Genomic DNA, 18,329 nt, shown 5'->3' with positions numbered 1-18,329 from the left:
AACGAGATATTTAGTTTTTGTAATTACTTTAACTTTAGAATTCAATTAAACTAATAAATATTCTTGAAGAGTAATCACTACTCGTTAAATGAAAACTTTAATCTGTTATTGTTGTGGAAAACTAATTCTTAGGCCGATTGCTGACGCCTTTGGACCACCGCCATCATCATCATTATAATCATCATGGATATTATTGGTCAGGCAATTGTTTGGCATCTCGGTGCGATGAATATGAATATATTCAATATGCTTTCTTCGCCAATTTTAGATCGGCCCTGCTGCTGCTGGTCGTCATCACCTGCTTCTGGTTCTGGATACGACTCTGGATCTGGATGGGGATGTGGATGTGGAGGCCTCTGTTTAGAATCAGTCCAGCGGGCAGAATGCGCGTCATCGACGCACGTCAGTCGATGATCTGGGATGCCAAAGATCCGGGGGATCTGCAGATCCGGGAGACCTGGGGATCCGGAGACCGGACCGGCGGTCGGCGTGGGTGCGGGAGGTGCAACTATTTTTGGACGTGAGACGGGCCGCTAAAGTATTTTGGTCATGAGTTCAAAAACAAGACGTTTTTGCTTTTCCAACAAATTATTTATACGCAAAAATATTTTGCACGGAATGAGATTTTTGTATTTATAGCTGACTGCGAGACGACCTTGTCTCGCCGATTTTATTGTATTCGATTCGTGGAGCACGCCGTAAGAACGTCCTTCACCCTCAACCCACTAAATGCCAGCCGCTGCCAGAAATTCAAATTCCATCGGGGCGGCAATGAAAATAAATCAATTTGTGAATATATATCCTCCTGGCTACCTAATAAAATGCCATTTCAATCTTTGAATTTATTAACTCAGTTACAGAGAGCCGCTAAGACATAAGACTTTGAAGGTTACAAGATTGTGTAAGGAATAAACAAGATCACTCGGCGCAGGGCAATCAATTATTTTTAGAAAAGAATTCCTGATGATTCTTCATCGGAATAGTAGTACTATATACTTATGCTGATCTAATCAATTGCTGTAAATAAGCAAATATTTTCCCGGAATTCAAAAGGTTTGATTCATTGGCCAGGTAAACAAGGAAACCGTTTAAATTGAGTGGTTTCCTCATTCATTGAAAAGCGATCATGTCTACTTATTATTATTTTTTCTTCTCAGCCTTTTTTAAGGGCCCGCTTTTCGACAGCCACGCGCCCTGCCTGCGCTGCTACTGCAACTGAGCCAATTTTTTGTTTATCTAGGACACGTTTTTGTTGCCCTCGGTCAACCTCAAAAAGGACACAAAAAAGAACGAGCCGGCCACGCGATTTGCAAATCTCCTTTTGCCAAACAAAAAACAATTGTAGCAAAAAATTAGAGCAGACCCCGGGGCTGAGGTGATGCAATCCCATTCCAGGATCTGGGCCAGTCGGGACTCGGGCATTTCTAGAAAAGGAAAAAATCAAATAAAACACACAAATGTAAAAATAGTTCGCGGAATCCACAGCGGGATGCTTGCCCCGGCACTTGGCCTTGTTTTTTGCCCGGAATTGCGTAAATGGCCCTCGTCGATTCCAGCGCTCTCGATGTCCTGAATTTTTTAACAACATGCCATAAACAAATGTGCGTAGATTTTTTCACGGTCCCAGATCCCAGGGACCGCCGCCAGGCAGCAGCAGCAGCAGGAATGTAGTTCAGTGGCCGTTTTTACGGGCAATCTAGATCTAGGCCTTCGAACCTAATCCCCGATGTGGGATCGAGGGATCAGGATCAGGATCGAGGGATTTTATGACCGCCGTTGCGTTGCCGCTGGTATTGCATAACATTGCGTTTGCAGGCCATGCTCTCATTATGTCATAAGCGAGCTAAAACAATGGCCAGCCAGTCAGCCAGGATCTCTTCTTCTGGCAGAATTCCTTAAGGAAAGGTCTAGCGGCGTGCGCAGCTTAGGTAATTTTCAGGACACTTTTGAGTCTCGGCATTCAACACCTCTTCAAGGAGCGTTTCCTGTTTCTTTTTGCTCATGAATAAGTTTGAATAATATTCCCCTAGTGAATAAATTCACACTCCATCTAACGGTAGCCACATCCGCTGGCTGGATTGAAATTTTAATTACCCAACCAGCCGCAGGATCTATGTGTGTGATTGCTCATTAAGGCACAGGAAGACAGGTAGCACACCAAAGGACCTGCCTCTTTAACAATTATTTCCGGCACTCTTTGTGCGCCAGTTAAAACGAAATCCCTACGAATCAAGATTACTCTTCCAGTCACGCCCCCATCAATGTGTATTGCCAAACCCTAAGAACTCTAAAAAATCATTTAGTTAGCCTCTAGTTTGCGGTGCGTTCTGTGATGAAGCGCCCACTGTGCACCGAAGGAGGTCCCATCGCCTGCTCCCGCCGCCGGCGAAGGATCTACACACGTGCAGGTCAGGGCAGGGCAGGACAGAGTCGCCAGGATGCACATGACGCCGTCGGCACAAACGGTGACGATTGAAGACCTCAGAACAAAACGTTACAAGAACATTAAAAATGCACAGAGAGAAATGTACGAACAGAACTTGGGAGCAGAACATAACCAAAGAAGAACTTCTTTATTTTCTTTTTTATATATTGAAGATTAAGCCAAAGACTTAAAATTGAATTATATTGATTGATTATTTCAATCTTCTACATACTTATAAACCTTTAAATATATTTCTAAGACACACTTAAACCTTCTTTTCTTCATACTCCAATTGAACTTTCACTTATTTTTTACTATTACCAAACATAAATTAAATTGTAAGGTACAAAAACTTCTTGAATTTTTCTCTGACTCCTCCAGAGAGTGTCATAAAAATAACCAGGCCAGTATACAAGGCAAAACCGAAACAGAAACAGAAACAGACATCGTCTGCGGATCCTTTATGGCGGCGCAGATTGGACGGCGAGATTTGAAAGGGGCGCGTGATCGCCATCAAAATGCTCGTGGAGGCAATTTAAATTGCTGAACCGATCCAGACCGAGCCGAGCAGGCGCGTGCAGTTCCCCAGCAGGCAGTTCCAGGTAGAGACACGATCCAGAACCTGCTACCGCTCCCGATCTTCGCCAGAGCTCTCCCTCGGAATGGCAAAGGAGGAGGATGAGGCTGGGAGGATGATGGGTGTTGAAATACGTTTTCTCTCCTCATTTTTGGTTTTATTTTTAACAAGCTGCCAGCAGCCAGCAGCAGGAATCAAGGTTATGGGTCTAGGCTGGCTCTGTAAGTGTCCAATTTTTCGCCGACGAATGCAACTTTGTTCGGTGATAATTTATAGTTGGGTTCTTTTGCTTTATTTTCATAAATTACTAGGGAAGCTTAAGTTTATTTCTGCTTAAATTGAAGGGGTTTGTGGTGGAAAGTAATGGTTTTCTTGTACAGATATTAAAAAATTTTGTTATAACTTAAAATCTTAATGAAATTACTTGCCTAGAATTTACTTACTAGACTTTTGGTTTGTCTAAAATATGCTGAAATCCATCGTCTTTCATAATGACAGCTTCAACTTTATTTATTTTTATTTAATACTTAATTTATATATATTGTCTCTTTGGAAAAACAAAACCAATTTTAAAATTTAAATTAACCCGCCGGAAACTGCTTAGCTTAAACAAGCAGTGCAGCCTAGTATGGATATGAACCGGTAGGTGGCGTTATATGCGCTTGAAACCGTGTGTAAAATAAAAACGAAAAGGAATTTATAGCACTGAGAAATAACCATAAAATATAATATATATTCTCTTAAAATTGCTTTAAATTTGATTATTTTATATTTAACCCATATTGAATGAAAATGAAGTTATTTTACTAAGGAAGCACAAACTGAAATGCCATAAACTAGGTTATTTTGGTTTTCCAAAATAAAAAAAATAAAAATATTTATACCATTTAATATTTTTATAGAGGAACTCTCAGCAATCCTTAAACTATATTTTTATTGCACATTTCCTACATAAAACCCCTAAATAAATGTACATATATTCCTGACTCCTTGTTTCTGAACAATCAAATAATTATTTGAAATAAAATAAGGAACCCCGAACTGGCTGCTCCTCTCAAAAGCGAGTTTTATTAACACAAACAAGGCATTAATATCAATTTTGGTTTGAGTTGACTCTGCAGAGAGCAGATAATTGCGGGTTAGCAGCTGCTGCTGCTCCAGAGGATCCTCTCCAGGTTGGAGGAGGAGCAGCCAGGCATCTCCTCCCCCAAAAATGTCAGAAGAAATCAGCGCCAATTGGCCTCAAAGCAAATATTTGCCTCGAGTGGCAGTTGTTAGGCTTCAGCCTGGGATAATGACAGGATCGGCTACAGGGAGACAGAGGAGCTGCTTTTCACACCATCTGAGGTGAAAAGGTGCGAGAGCACACACCTCTGGCCAAAGGCACAGTTCCTGCTCAGGATTCTGGGAAGTCAGCCTGGCAATAAAACGTTGCTCCAAATTAGCGCTTTATTGCGTGTTTGTTTGGCCAGAGAGTTCCACAGCCAGATCCCAGCTCCAGATCCATTCAATCCTTCAAATCCGTTAAGTTCTCGTTAAGTCAAGGGACCAGAAACCAGTGTAAATTATAGCCAGCGGCCAAGAAATTTATTGTGAAGGGCATAATAACAGGCAGCGGATCGGAGCTGGGCCCCATTCGTATGTTATATATATACATTTATATATAATTCACATGATCCGCATTATAATAAGTATGTGTAAGCTTTTATTGACATTCGCAGCACCTGCTTCATCGTTTATCACCCGACTATTTACACGTCATCACCTGCCTCCTGTCTGGAGGCGGTCCTTGTTCCTTGGGTTCCTTAGAGGCATTGTATAGCTCAGCTATCGTCCTTCCTGGTGGTGCACCGTTTGTAGGCCTGGCTATTTCGACGCCACTTGCGCCTTATATCACATGTGGTAGCGGTATTTGTGGAGTACCAGTTCCAGTTTCCAAAAAACAACTTCATCCATCCTAGGCCAGCTCACCCATCAGGCACTGAGGCGTATAAACAGTGGCCAAGGAATCCCAGCCGCAGTCGGCCAGCTGATGAGCCCGATGTGGATTCCAGTCCAAGCCGCACACAAACTCTGTGTGATGGGCATTGATCTCCTGGGCGGATTCTCCACGTTCCAGATTCCAAATCCTAGTAAACACATAGAGAATTATATGGAATTTCTAAGTGAATCTCTGGCCCAACACTTACCTCGTGGTAAAGTCATAGTTGGCCGATGCCAAAACCGCGCTCGAGTGCGGTGAACAGGCCAATCGCCGGACAGCAAACTCCCCGGAGTATAGCTCAAAGACCGGTGTCCTCATCTTGCGCAGATCCCATCCACGGATTAGGCCATCAGATCCTCCTGTCACCAAAACATTCCTATCGAAGTGCGACCAGTCGCAGGAGAGTGCCTCACTGGCATGGGCCTCGATGCTCATCAGAGGTTTACCTGCAAAATCAAGAGAATTCCATAAGTTAAGGTGTCCATCGGTACTTACGCTAGCAAACAGATTGGCAATCAATGGCGAGAACTTGGCGCCGTAGATCAGGTCGTGGTGGCCCACGAAGGTGGTGATCGAGTGCTGCCGGTTGCAGTCCCACAGCTTCAAGGTGCAGTCCCAGCTGGCCGAGAGCAGCGTGTGGTAGTTCCACTTCTCGCCCCAGTCCAGGCTGTACACCTCGTTCTTGTGCTCCTGCAGGCAGATCAGCGGCTGCTTCGGCGTCTGCTGTCCCGTCGCCGACTCCGCGTCCAGGCCGCACCAGATCTGCAAGGAGCCATCACCGGAGGCAGTGGCCGCGATGTCGGGCGCATAGGGACACCAGGCGACGTCGAACAGGCCATCGGACCACTCCAGACGGCACAGTTCCCCCAGGCTCTGGCCATCTGCAGTGGTCGAGTTCTGTTCCAGCAAAAAGAGAGAGCCACCGCCCGCAAGACCGTACAATTGGCTAGGAGGAAAGGGTGTTTGGATTAGGTTATGGAAACCAAGAGAATGGAGAAAGCTGTCTCACCTGGTGGCCAGCAGCAAGTAGTTCGCCTCGAAAGGCGAAAAGCGCAGGCTATAGCCATGTCGGTCTGTGGTGGTGTGTGTTTGAGTCTGCATTTTGTTTTGCTGGAAGAAATTTAGAATATTTCCATATATTAACATATGTATATCTTAAACAGAAAAGAAATCTTAAAATCCATATATAAAAGTAAAAGGAGGTAATATGTTGTTTAAAACTAATATTTCATTGACGAACCTGAAAGTATTTAAGGTATCCTTCTATATAACTAATAATAAACTAATTACTCGGCTGGTTATTTCTTTTGTAACAAAATATATACTTTGCTTTAGGGTAAGTCCCCCTTCCTCTTTCCTTGTCCAATAAAAGTTTTGACCTTTGTCAAATTTAAGACATTCTAATTCCTTCACTTAAAGGTGTTCAAACCAATCGATATATCGACGTTTGATTCATAACAGAATAAAACTTGTTGGGTTTCTCCCAGACTAGATAGTCACCTGGAATACTGGGGTGCCTCCCTCCCACTGATAACCACCTGGGGTAACCTCTAATCAGATGATAATCCCGCTGCGTGTCGCCCAATTATGCAACAGTTGGCCACATGACCTCGCAACTCGCAACATACTTGACATTAGCCAATTTATTCCGGACAAAGTGGCAAACTGCGCAAATTGTGCTGTGAACTCGGGGGAAATAGATACCATACCATCTATACCTTTGGGTGGGTTCAACACCCACAAGCCACACCTCCCTGGGGGCCGTGTTCTTTTTCCGCCGTAGTGTCCAAACAACTGCATAACGCGCAAATCCAGTTAGTGGCCAGAACGAAGAAGACCCACGGACAGGGCCAGGGCAAAGGTATATAAGCAGGTTGCACGGCTTGTGGCTTTCGCATTTTCCTCCGCCGATCGCCCTGGAAAACTCTGCACGCGCACTCTGAGCTCAGGACCCAGTTACCCCAAGGATATATATACATTAGTTAGTCAAGGACACCAGCAACACCAGGACATCTAACATGGTCGTCTCCGTGAAGGTCTTCAAGAAGGCCACGCCCAACGGCAAGGTCACATTCTATCTGGGACGCCGCGACTTCATCGACCATCTGGACTACTGCGACCCCGTGGATGGGGTCATCGTGGTGGAGCCGGATTACCTGAAGAACCGCAAGGTGTTCGGTCAGTTGGCCACCACCTATCGCTATGGCCGCGAAGAGGATGAGGTCATGGGAGTCAAGTTCTCGAAGGAACTGATCCTGTCACGGGAGCAGATCGTCCCAATGACCAACCCCAACATGGAGATGACTCCGATGCAGGAGAAGCTGGTGCGCAAGCTGGGCAGCAATGCCCATCCTTTCACCTTCCACTTCCCGCCCAACTCGCCCAGCTCCGTCACTCTGCAGCAGGAGGGCGATGACAACGGCAAGCCCTTGGGTGTGGAGTACACCATCCGGGCCTTTGTGGCCGACTCTGAGGATGATCGCCAGCACAAGCGCAGCATGGTCAGTCTGGTGATCAAGAAACTCCAGTATGCCCCATTAAATCGCGGTCAGCGTCTGCCCAGCTCCCTGGTCAGCAAGGGATTCACCTTCTCGAACGGCAAGATCAGCCTGGAGGTCACGCTGGACCGGGAGATCTACTACCATGGCGAGAAGGTGGCCGCCACCGTCCAAGTCTCGAACAACTCGAAGAAGGCCGTCAAGAGCATCAAGTGCTTCATTGTCCAGCACACCGAGATCACCATGGTGAATGCCCAATTCAGCAAGCACGTGGCCCAGCTGGAGACCAAGGAGGGCTGCCCCATTACCCCGGGCGCCAATCTGACCAAGACCTTCTACCTGATTCCCCTGGCGGCTAACAACAAGGATCGTCACGGTAAGATCAATACTGGAATCATACAAAAGCAACTTGAGTTAAGTATCTCTCTCTCCGTTTACTGTAAACTTTAGGCATCGCCCTCGATGGACACCTGAAGGACGAGGACTGCAACCTGGCCTCCTCCACCATGGTGCAGGAGGGCAAGTCCACGGGAGATGCCTGTGGTATTGTCATCTCGTACTCGGTGCGCATCAAGCTTAACTGCGGCACTCTGGGCGGTGAAATGCAGACAGATGTGCCCTTCAAGCTCCTCCAGCCGGCACCTGGTAAGCTCTACTCTATAAAGTATACTCTATAACTTTATAATCTCCCACTATTCGATCCCTTTAGGCACCATTGAGAAGAAGCGCTCGAATGCCATGAAGAAGATGAAGTCCATTGAGCAGCACCGCAACGTCAAGGGCTACTATCAGGATGATGACGACAACATTGTCTTCGAGGACTTTGCCAAGATGCGAATGAACAATGTGAACATGGCGGACTAATCTCTGGAAACCGGCATCCTTTCTAGCTTTGTTGTGAACCGAACGGAAATGAATCGAAAGCACTGAAATCTGGTTGCAGCAGTCTCTCGTGGAGGCCACAATCTTTGTATTATAACCGTATCTATAACGCTCTCTATGTGGAAACTTTGGTGGATCTGGAGTTTGTACCCGTACCTCTATGCATGTTGATGTGTTGAAATGACCGACCTTGAGTCCCTATATTATAAATGTGTTATGGCTATCTAGACTCACCGTTTCTCTTGTCTCTGTTGAATATCCAAAGGAGTTCTTTGTGTAGGATTAGGATTGCTTGGTTTTGGGAGTTCTTGAGGGTTTCAACTTCAGAAGTCGAATGAGCTCCGTAACTGCGCAGCAGAACGAGGAAGGTTCCTTGGGCTTCCTTAGGGGTAGTTGTGCGCGATGACAAGGGGTTGAAAAGCCCGCTGCTTATAGGTCAAGTCAAGGGGTTGAAAGGCTTTCGAGGAGCAACAGGCTGTTTTGAATCCTCGGTGACCAATCAGCGCTGAGCTAGGGCTATGTTAAGAGCTAGGAACTGGATATGGACATGGCCGGCTCTAACGGAAGTTCCCGCGGTAACCAGATGGTAATAATAGAGCCGCCGAAACTTATTGTATGCTAAACAGGCCAGCTTTTTGGACCTGGCCTGACCTTGATGACGGCTAAGGCCGCCAGCTGCCAGCAGAGTTCTGTTCCAAAGCTCATTTCCTCCTCCTCCTCCGAAATAGCACTAGTAGTAGTTGTAGTTCCCACTCTTCTGGGCCCATCTCTTATGCAAGGCAGCAGCAACATAACACGCCTGACCGCTGGAGCATTGCACAATCCGGGGCACCAGCTCCGATCGATTTCACACACCGCTGCCCGCTGCTGGGCAAGTGACTTCCGGATGCAGGCCAAGCCCCGAAAAGAGCCAACTATAAATGCCAATGTTGTTGTCAAAATGCTGCCACAAATTTGACGAGAGTGCAACGCGATGGAGCTGCCACTTGGGAAGTTACCACTGGGGATTCTCTTGCTCCAATTGATGCTGCTCGTCTCCCCGGCGGTGATGCAGCAGCAATTCTTTTACCATCCCCGCCAGCTCTATTACGATGCTCCCCGTCTCCGAAGATTCGAGTATGCCGTGCCTGTGGCTCCTCCGACTCCGCCTTTGCACTACCAGCAGCAGACGCCCCATTTCCAGGTGGTTAACTACCGTCCCAACTATCAGCCCTTGGCCTTGGAATACCAGCAACAGCAAGTGCCTGCCCCAGCTCCACCTTTACCGCCCCTGTATACGCAGCAGAGTGTTCAGTACCAGCAACGGGCCATAGCTCCTCCTCATGCGGAACTGGCCAAGTATCGCTACGAGGGAAATTATCTGCCAGTCCAGCCCCAGCGTCGCGTTGAGGAGCAACTCCATCACCAGCAGCAGCAGCAGCAACTGTTGCAGCAACAGCAGCAACAACAGCACCTCTTCAATGTTCCTCCAGCTCTATTTACCAGCGATGTACTTCATGTGATACCGCCGAGGATAGCCAGGTTGCAGGAGCAGCAGCAGCCGCCTTCCCAGCCTCTTCAAGCGGAGCGACCACGAAGATTTGCCAAGAATCAGGACACTGATGTGGCTGAGTCCAAGAGTCAGAGTGATGGCACCAAAAAGGAAACCAAATATTTTCAGTAAGTATAGAATGATTTTTAATAATATCTTCAGTGGAATAAGTAAGGATTTAAGCAAGAATTAACATATTTAATTCAAGCTTTTAAAGGATAAATTTAACCATATTTTAATTCTAGAAAATCGTGCAAAAAATATAGAAATTGATGTTAAAAATTGAGTAGATACTGAAATTATAATATATAGAAATACATAATTTCATTCAATATAATGTGCTACAAAATGGGTGGAAAATATGTAGAAACACTCCGAAAAAGTGGTGAAAGTTTGATATGTTCATAAACTCACACACAGAAACTTGAAAGACACTTTCATAAAATTATAATTGAAAAATTGAGTAGAAAATGGCTTAAATCACGGGCAAAAAATCATTATTATTTCACGAAAATGCAAGTAGTAAAAGAGCTGTAGGAAAGGGGTGAAAAATATGAAAAATGTTCCTACAAATTGGTGGTAGTTTCTTTATTTTCCAAAATCATAGGTCACAATTACTAACCTCAATTATATACAGTAAAATTTTCGATACGAAAAAGGGTGAAAATTGAGGAAAATAAGTTGAAAAAATGGTGGTGGTTAATAGATTACAAAGATAGCTTTAATTGAAAATTACGAAAGCCTTTCAACTTACAAATTTAATTCAATCTAATTTGGAAGCTGCATTTTCTCTATTCGATATAAGTTTAAAAAAAAAGTAATATAACGGTAATATCTTATTTGTAGCGACATTTTCATGCGCTTTGATGGCCCCCATTCGCGGAGTCACGGTCATGTCATGAAGCACCCAAAGGTCCAGGAAAGGCGCTTCGAGTCGCAACGAAGCACGAATCGCTACAAGGGCGAGGTGAGCTTGACTGGAAAAATCCACCGAAACCATAAATTTCCAGATAATTCGTTCAAACTTAGGTGATTTGGACCGATCGTCAAGGCGGCCACGGCGAACACCGCTGGGACATGGCTCAGGGAAAACTCTGAACCTAAATTTGCATACTCCTTCCCCCCAACCTCCACTTCCATTTCCATTCCTTCACTGTGTAAATACCCATCCGTACTCGCATAAATCGTGACTTTTCATAATTTTGGCGTATTATTTATTTAAGGGCAATGATTTGGCGTGAAATCGGGACGAGCAATGCAAAAGATTTGCATACGAATGCAGGCTGAGCGCTCTTGTCTTAGGTCAGCGCCTTCGGGATATTCGAGGATCTTTGAGATTTTCTCACGCCGATCCGGAAAAGTGGACTGTCCAACTGGTTTTACAACTCCGTCCGTCGGGCACTGTCCCGGCCGAAAAGGTCATCCTTTAACCGGAAACTGGTTCTGGGCAGTGACCCGAGTGTCCTGTCCTGCAGTTACTTAGTTACAGGACATGCGGGACGTATATGTAAATGCCTGAAGACACCAGGAAGGGGTTGAAGATGCAAGGGTCTTATCTCCGGGCCCGTGTAACCTTTAAGGCCTTCGGGGGTTGCACTCGCCTTCGTCCTTGTTTGTCATCTCATTTGCATATCTCCAAGTTGAAGGCCAAAGTGACATAAATGCCCGGCGGCGGCCGATAGGCCCAGTGTCCAGTTGTTTGTCTGCGTTTTGCCTTAGGTGCGAGTGACCGAACGGACACATGTTTTAGATCCTGCCCGATCCTTACAACAGTTCGATATTAAGTCCCGACTCCGGCATATGTAAATGGGATGCGGGTCATTAAGGAAGCGTTCGGTGATCAGCGATCAGCCCGGGCTGTCAGTCACTCAGTCAGTCACCTTCGAGACTGTCCAGAACTGGTTCTGGTCTTCTTCTTGGGCGATAAGGTCATCAAGGTAAAGCAAAGGAACTCACATAGAAGTACCCCGTTCTCACACGCTCCTCTAATTTATGCAAGGACACTGCAGAAGGACACTGGATGCGATTGCGATTGCTATGGCTTTTGCTTTTCCTTTTGCTGTGGCGTGAGTTCCCAAAGGACAACCGGTCTGACCGGTCCGGCCGGGTCCGAGTCTCGGGAATCCGTGTCTTCGGTGACCACGATCCACGGCTCCTGGATTCTGTGTTGTAGCTTCTGATGGGAACTGCCATTAGCTGGCCTTTTGTCAGCAACTGCCCGAACGGGTTGTCTTTGCCTTTGCTCTTGGGTGTCACTGGGATCTCCTTTGATAAGGTCTCCGTCTCGCGATGTTACTGCATTGATTTATACGCAAATAAAATGTATGTTTACCTTTTGAGCTGGCAGACATCGGTGTGACCTCAATGTGTGGACACTGGAATGAGGCTGCAATTGTCTCTAAAGTTTCAAGTTCAGTGAAAGGTGAGGAGAACAAGAGTTTGGTAAAAGCAAATTATAGAAGAAGATTATTTTGCCACAACTATAGCAGGTATTTATAAAGTCAAACTCAAACACATTTAAAGTTTTTTGAAATTTTTAATTTAATATTCTAAACAAGAAAGTCGAACCTAAATGAATGACATAATATAGAATAACTTTATGATTTCGTGCCAGAAGCGAGTCTTGGCATATTTACAAACTACATGGACTTGCGGAACTTTCAGGAGTATTTCGATTTCGTAGAGAACCCGATACCCAATCCCAGTCCCTACTGGTACTGGTGGTACTGGGGCTGCTGCTGGTGCTGCTGATGCTGGTACTGCTGCTTGCTGGAACCGGAACTATACTCCTGCTGCGACTTGTGACCGCCGGCGCGGAGCAGCTGCGTGGGTGGCGGCGGAGTGGGAATCTTGACCACGATATCGGTGGGCTCACGAATAACCTCAGCCTTGAAACCCTCCTTTGGATCAGCCGTGTACTTGACCGTGCGAATGAACCCATCTGAGTCCACCACCGAGTAGCTGCCCTTGATCACGGCCCCATCACGAATCTCCTTACGGTTCTGATAGTTGGTGAACTCATCGTCCTTTACGTCGAAGCCAAACTGATAGGAGGAGTTTTGCTAAGGAGGTAGTGAGAAGAATAAGAGATTAGATATATTACATATAACATTTATGGGTGGAGTTCAATTGAGATTTGGAATGCGTACTGTCCCACGAATCTGACCCACTTTGGTGGCTGGGCCAGAAAACGTGTCCAGACGGTTGCGTCATCGCTCCCCAGGCGCATGCGCGTAGGCTGTAACCAAAACTGAAACTGAGACCGAAGCTGAAACTAAGGCTATAACTCCCAGTCCCAGATCACGCACAAGTGAAAGTAATTTTGGAGCCACTTGCATACAGAAATGTTTAATGGTCCGGGCGCACGAATCAAAGAGCCAAAGCGCCAAAGCCATAGCACCGGATCACACGATCGATATTATGCAACAAGGCGGTAGAAGCCAAGCCACCCGACAAACCCAATTCCTCGAAGTTTTTAAAGAGTTTATGCACAAGGTTTGTGTTTTCTAGGGCATAAAATTAAGTCAATATCAAATTATTATATACATTGTTGTAAGTATTAAAAGGAAGGAAAGAGGAAAAGATAAACAGACATAGATAAAGTAGGAAGTGCTAACTGTTCAATAAGTCCCACAAAGGAACAGTCGTAGACCATGACCGAATCAATTGATTTAAGATCCAACAAACTATTGTCTTTATTGCCATGTTCCCAATAAGTCCAAGAACACCCCGAGGCTTTGGCTAATTTATGCACAAGGTTGAAGGTTTCCCCCACTAAACGAGGATGCAATCAAGCAAGACTAAGACAATCCCATTGCAAATCATTGGCAACTGGGTTAAGGTAACCAGAAGCGTGGCCTAAAGGCGTGGCCAGATCGAACCCTCGATCTTCTGACGTGGCCGAAAACGAAATAAAAAACTACACACAAAAGAACCGCAGGCCGAAAATTGGAAAGGCAAAAGCCAGTTTGCAAAAGCCAGTTCTAATGCGTGCACTGTCCATTTGCACGAGTTGCACCTCTGTGGGAATCGGACTCTGCCTCGGATTGGGGTATATGGGTCGCATTTGAAAGTGATTGTCTGGCGGAGAATGTAAGTGCCGGCGGCAGTGTCACATTTTATGAAACTATGAAAAGTGCATTAACCAAAGGCATTTCAGGTTGAACTTGTCGATTAAATCTTTATGGTTATGCGGAATTTATGGGCCAATGATATATAGTGTAACTTGGCTAGATTTAGTACTATAAAAACTAAGTACTATGCTTTTGAGAGCTTTCGGTATTAAAACTAACTTTAAACTGACTTAAAAAAATGGGTATTCCATCAAAAACTCGAACTAATAATGATAAATTTATGAAATCTAACAAATTTCCCCTCTGCGATATAATCAAAATAAAGATAATCCATGTAAAATTATAAAATTAAAGATTAATATTCCGACTTCCACCTCCTGTCTGTGCAATCAGTTTTAATCGATTTGAAAGATGACACGCCATCTCAGCACCTTAACCCCATCTCGTTAGCCCGCTTTTGCATTAAGCCTGATGGATTATGGTCGCTTTGGTAACGGATATTCGCCAGCTTCCGCATGCAAAGGCCATAAACCATCGCCGCTAGCTAAGTGGCCAAGTGGCTGAGCCTGACTTTAAGTTTAAGTTGCAGCTCCAGCCTGAGCCTGAGCCTCAGTTTGAGCCTGAGCGTACCGGACCAGGAGCGATCATCGGGCCAATGAACAAGCACAATGCACAATGCAACGCACACATATGGCCATGGCCAAATCCACGTCACATTGCAACTTTGTGGTCTTCGTGGTTAATGAACCCCAGGTGCCAGTGCCCCCCATTGCCGACTCTCCGACTCTCATTGCATGCTTCAATTGTAATTATGTTGCTGTTGCAGCTATAGTTGCACTAACTGTTGCAGTTGTTGCTACTGCTGCTGATGTTGCTGCTATTGCTGCTGCAGTGAAGCGAAAAGGAAAGTGTACGAAAGTCGAAGTCAAATGGGGATTCGAACTCGAGTTTTGCACAGAAACAAACAATTTAACTACATAAAACGGCAACAATTGTATCTCATAAATACAAATAAGGCAAACAATAATTTGTTAAGATTTAATGCTGCTCATAAACGGACACGGATGAAGAAGGTTGGATGGCTCTTAAAGAAATGAAATCTAATTCGATTGATATTTTTACTTTCCCTTTAAAGGAAGTTCAAAGAAAATCTCATTCTTTATGTCAAAGTTTGTAATAAAAGGATTTTACACCTCCGGTCCTTGGTAATCCATTATCTAGTCTTTTTTAGTTCTTAAACCTATTAAAAATTCTAAACCATTGTTCTACTATTACTAATATAAGGTTGGTTTTTTTGAAAAATAAAAATGTACACAAGTTTTCCCCAGTGTCTTCCAAACTTACATCATCGTATTGCTCCTCCTCCTCTTGTTGCTGCTGCTGCTGCAACGCTGTCAGCTTGTGCTGTCCCTTGCCAAGGATCGAGCTGGACTGGGCTTGGTAGGCGGGCTGAATCCTGCGGGGAGGCTGAGCAGCGGGCTGAGGCTGTGGCCGGTAGGCGGATTGCTGTGGCTGTGACTGGTACTGGAAATATGTTGAAAAGGATTCCATATAAGTATATTTATCTCACCATTAAGCTACAATCCTCGAATCAGGATCAGCTGTTCAGGTTTCTATTTAATGTATTTTAACTTTTCATAATTTTATGATCTAGTTTTAATTAATAGGAAATGTATAACTGTTTTTAATATCTTGGATCCTTTGATCTTAATTAAAGTCAGTTTAACATGAATAAAACCAGTTCGATGTTATTAAAAATATGCTTTTAAAGATCTTAAATATTTATATATATTAAATATATATTTTCCTTAACCCACCTGAGGCTGATAATCCCTAAGGGCCGGTGCCACATATCCCTGCTGCTGCTGGGCACGGATCTGCTCGGCCACCGTATCCTTGATGCGAATCTGCTGGCCAGAGCTCACATACTGCTGCGTCTGCTCCGAGTTTTGCTCAAAGATGGGCGTACTGTCGCCGGATTGGCCCTGTTGCTGTTGCTGCTGGAGCTGCTGGTAGTACTGACGCAGATAGGCCGGATCCACACCCTGCTGGCCGGCAGCCAGGCCGCTCAACGCCACCACCGCGGTGGCCACCACTAGAAGGAGCTGCATGATTTGCTGGAGGGGCTAGATCACTGATCACAGACGGAAGGCACGGAGAGAGACGCGGGACACTCAAAACTGAAACACAAGCCTCGACGGAGCCACAAAACTATCTGCGCTGGCTGCGGACCCAAATTGCACTTTTATATCGACGAACGCGGAGCAGCAGCCCCACTCGTAGTTTGTCGCTCTCCATGAGCCATGAGACATGGCTCACTCTCTGGGCCATGTAACTCTCGACCGGGCCACTCTGGGTATTGCCTCCCGCCTGCCTGCCCGGCTGCCTGCCTGATTTACAACAGCTGTTTTCGGTGACTCCCCCATTCGGCGGCCGTCGTTTCCGCTCAAATCATAGTTCCTCTACCCTCGACCTGTACCATTGTTTTATTATTATTTGCCCCTTGATTGTGTCTATCGAAGGGTATGATGTATTTGGTTAAATCTTTTTGGAGGCAAAAGAAAAATAACTATTGGTGAAGTTGATCAACAAAAAAATTTAAAAGATAGTATTAGATACGAAGTTACACTTAAACGTAAGATTCAGCAGGCTAAGAAACATACCTTAATCTTTTGGAAATGATTTGCTATTACATATTGTACTACAAAAATAGTTATTTTATTAACCTAGAATTTTATAAGCCTTATGGGTTCATAAGAAAATTTCAACTTTATATACAGAAAAATATATTGAATCTCATCGATTAGCGAAGTTTGATAAGCTCTCGTGATTTTTATTTAAGTAAAATCAAACATAATAAAAACGAAATCTAGTTTGATCATTATATCTAAAAATATAACTAAAATTAAATGATAGCAAATATTTAGCATTCACTATAGGGCATCATATTTTCGATTCCCCAAAACCTTTGTCTTCCTTCTCATTTCGTTACATTACGTGATCTCGGCCAAGTGATCAGCTAACAGCTGTTACCTGAAGCTCTATTTTGGATAACAGAGACAGCTGATTGATACCGACGGGGGGCGTTTGAAAACTTTCACGAATTTGTCATTTAACCGTAACTCGGGTAAGATGGGACACCTGTATGTGTGTGTGTGGGTGGGGCGAGGGGTGTTGTAATGCATTTTCAAAATGCAGACAAAGCCCATAAATAAATGTAAATTACATTTGCGGTTGACTCCTTCGTCGACATGCAACTATATTGTGGATTTTATGCAATGGGCCTGCGGCTCTTATTTTTCCTGCTAGCTTCCCATTAGATAATCATGCCCAATTAATCGCCCAGCTCTCCACGAGGTTCACATTCTTGAGGTCAATGCGATTTGAAGAGGCCGCACCCTCAAAAATAGGAACAACAAAAAAATAAACACATCTAAAATCGAACCCAACAAGTGCAGAGCCTCCACCATTGTTTCTGACCCAAATTTAACGTAAACGTTTTTCATTGGCGCCTTTTGTCTCGTACTCACATCCATCTATCGAATAGCGAATAGCTATAACTATCTGTGTATCTGTATCTGTATCTGCATCTGCATTGCGTTCGCGTTGCGGTTGAATGGATTCAAGCGATCTTTGATGTCGCTGATTGCCAAACTTTTGCACTCTGAGCCCTTTGCAGGGGATCATGTGATCGAATCATTAAACCTTCATAAGTAGGAGAAATATGTTAACCTCTTTTGCACATGGAAAAATATATTATAATTTATAATTATAATAGAAAAATTGTGAAAATTCAAATAGATGGTGATTAATGGGAGTTCAGGTTCAGCTTCCCATATATTTGTGGTTTTAAATAATTTAAAATCATTCGTTGTGGTATAAAGTCTTTATAAATAATTGGGAAAATAGCAAGGCTATGTTCCTATACAAATCAAGACATAATACAAGGTGTAAAATATCAAATTGAAATCATTGAATATATTTTTTGTCTATATCAACCATAAAGAAATATGAAAACTCATCATCATCATCACTTCAAATACATTTCTTTCCATGTAATGTCATGTGATCGTGTCATTAAACCCCACAAGTCGTGGAAATACTCCAATACTCGATATTTGAGACGACAATGCGATTACAATTGCCTCAGAGTATTGTTAGTGTTACAGTTGCCGCCCTGAATTTGCATGCATATAGGAGGGGTCTATATATCTATCAATCGGAGGAGATTTCTTTGATGGCGAGGTTGCTAACTCGACAAGGTCGTTTCGGGGGAGTCGCCATCGGCATCGCAATTGAAACTGACTGGCTGACCGCTTGATGGGATCGGAACCAAAACAATTGCACGGCACAGATGTA

General features: G+C 44.5%; 4 protein-coding genes across 4 annotated transcripts; 2 read left to right on the top strand and 2 right to left on the bottom strand.

The window, feature by feature from the left end:
- Window positions 1–4,563: 4,563 nt before the first annotated feature.
- Pex7 (peroxisomal biogenesis factor 7) lies at window positions 4,564–6,097 on the bottom strand. The gene is made up of 3 exons (XM_020960383.2): window positions 5,996–6,097; window positions 5,192–5,932; window positions 4,564–5,131 (listed from the first exon to the last, which is right to left on the bottom strand). Exons 1-3 carry the CDS (start codon window positions 6,085–6,087, stop codon window positions 4,960–4,962), a joined length of 1,005 nt encoding a protein of 334 aa, XP_020816042.2. The 5' UTR covers window positions 6,088–6,097; the 3' UTR covers window positions 4,564–4,959.
- A 783-nt stretch (window positions 6,098–6,880) lies between these two features.
- On the top strand, window positions 6,881–8,595 carry Arr2 (arrestin 2). Its single transcript, XM_020960630.2, has 3 exons — window positions 6,881–7,860; window positions 7,935–8,129; window positions 8,194–8,595. The coding sequence occupies exons 1-3, from the start codon at window positions 7,005–7,007 to the stop codon at window positions 8,346–8,348; spliced, it is 1,206 nt and encodes a 401-aa protein (XP_020816289.1). The 5' UTR covers window positions 6,881–7,004; the 3' UTR covers window positions 8,349–8,595.
- A 481-nt stretch (window positions 8,596–9,076) lies between these two features.
- On the top strand, window positions 9,077–11,097 carry LOC110190358 (uncharacterized). Its single transcript, XM_020960767.2, has 3 exons — window positions 9,077–10,025; window positions 10,744–10,864; window positions 10,927–11,097. The coding sequence occupies exons 1-3, from the start codon at window positions 9,340–9,342 to the stop codon at window positions 10,993–10,995; spliced, it is 876 nt and encodes a 291-aa protein (XP_020816426.2). The 5' UTR covers window positions 9,077–9,339; the 3' UTR covers window positions 10,996–11,097.
- A 1,316-nt stretch (window positions 11,098–12,413) lies between these two features.
- Window positions 12,414–16,392, bottom strand: Cpr66D (Cuticular protein 66D). The gene is made up of 3 exons (XM_020960700.2): window positions 15,788–16,392; window positions 15,315–15,494; window positions 12,414–12,959 (listed from the first exon to the last, which is right to left on the bottom strand). The coding sequence occupies exons 1-3, from the start codon at window positions 16,079–16,081 to the stop codon at window positions 12,606–12,608; spliced, it is 828 nt and encodes a 275-aa protein (XP_020816359.1). The 5' UTR covers window positions 16,082–16,392; the 3' UTR covers window positions 12,414–12,605.
- Window positions 16,393–18,329: the final 1,937 nt, after the last annotated feature.

Source organism: Drosophila serrata, unplaced genomic scaffold (genome assembly GCF_035046125.1).
Source record: "Drosophila serrata isolate PLE 108 unplaced genomic scaffold, ASM3504612v1 contig_272, whole genome shotgun sequence".
NCBI classification, from domain to species: Eukaryota; Metazoa; Arthropoda; class Insecta; order Diptera; family Drosophilidae; genus Drosophila; species Drosophila serrata.
This window is presented reverse-complemented; position numbering and strand designations above follow the sequence as displayed.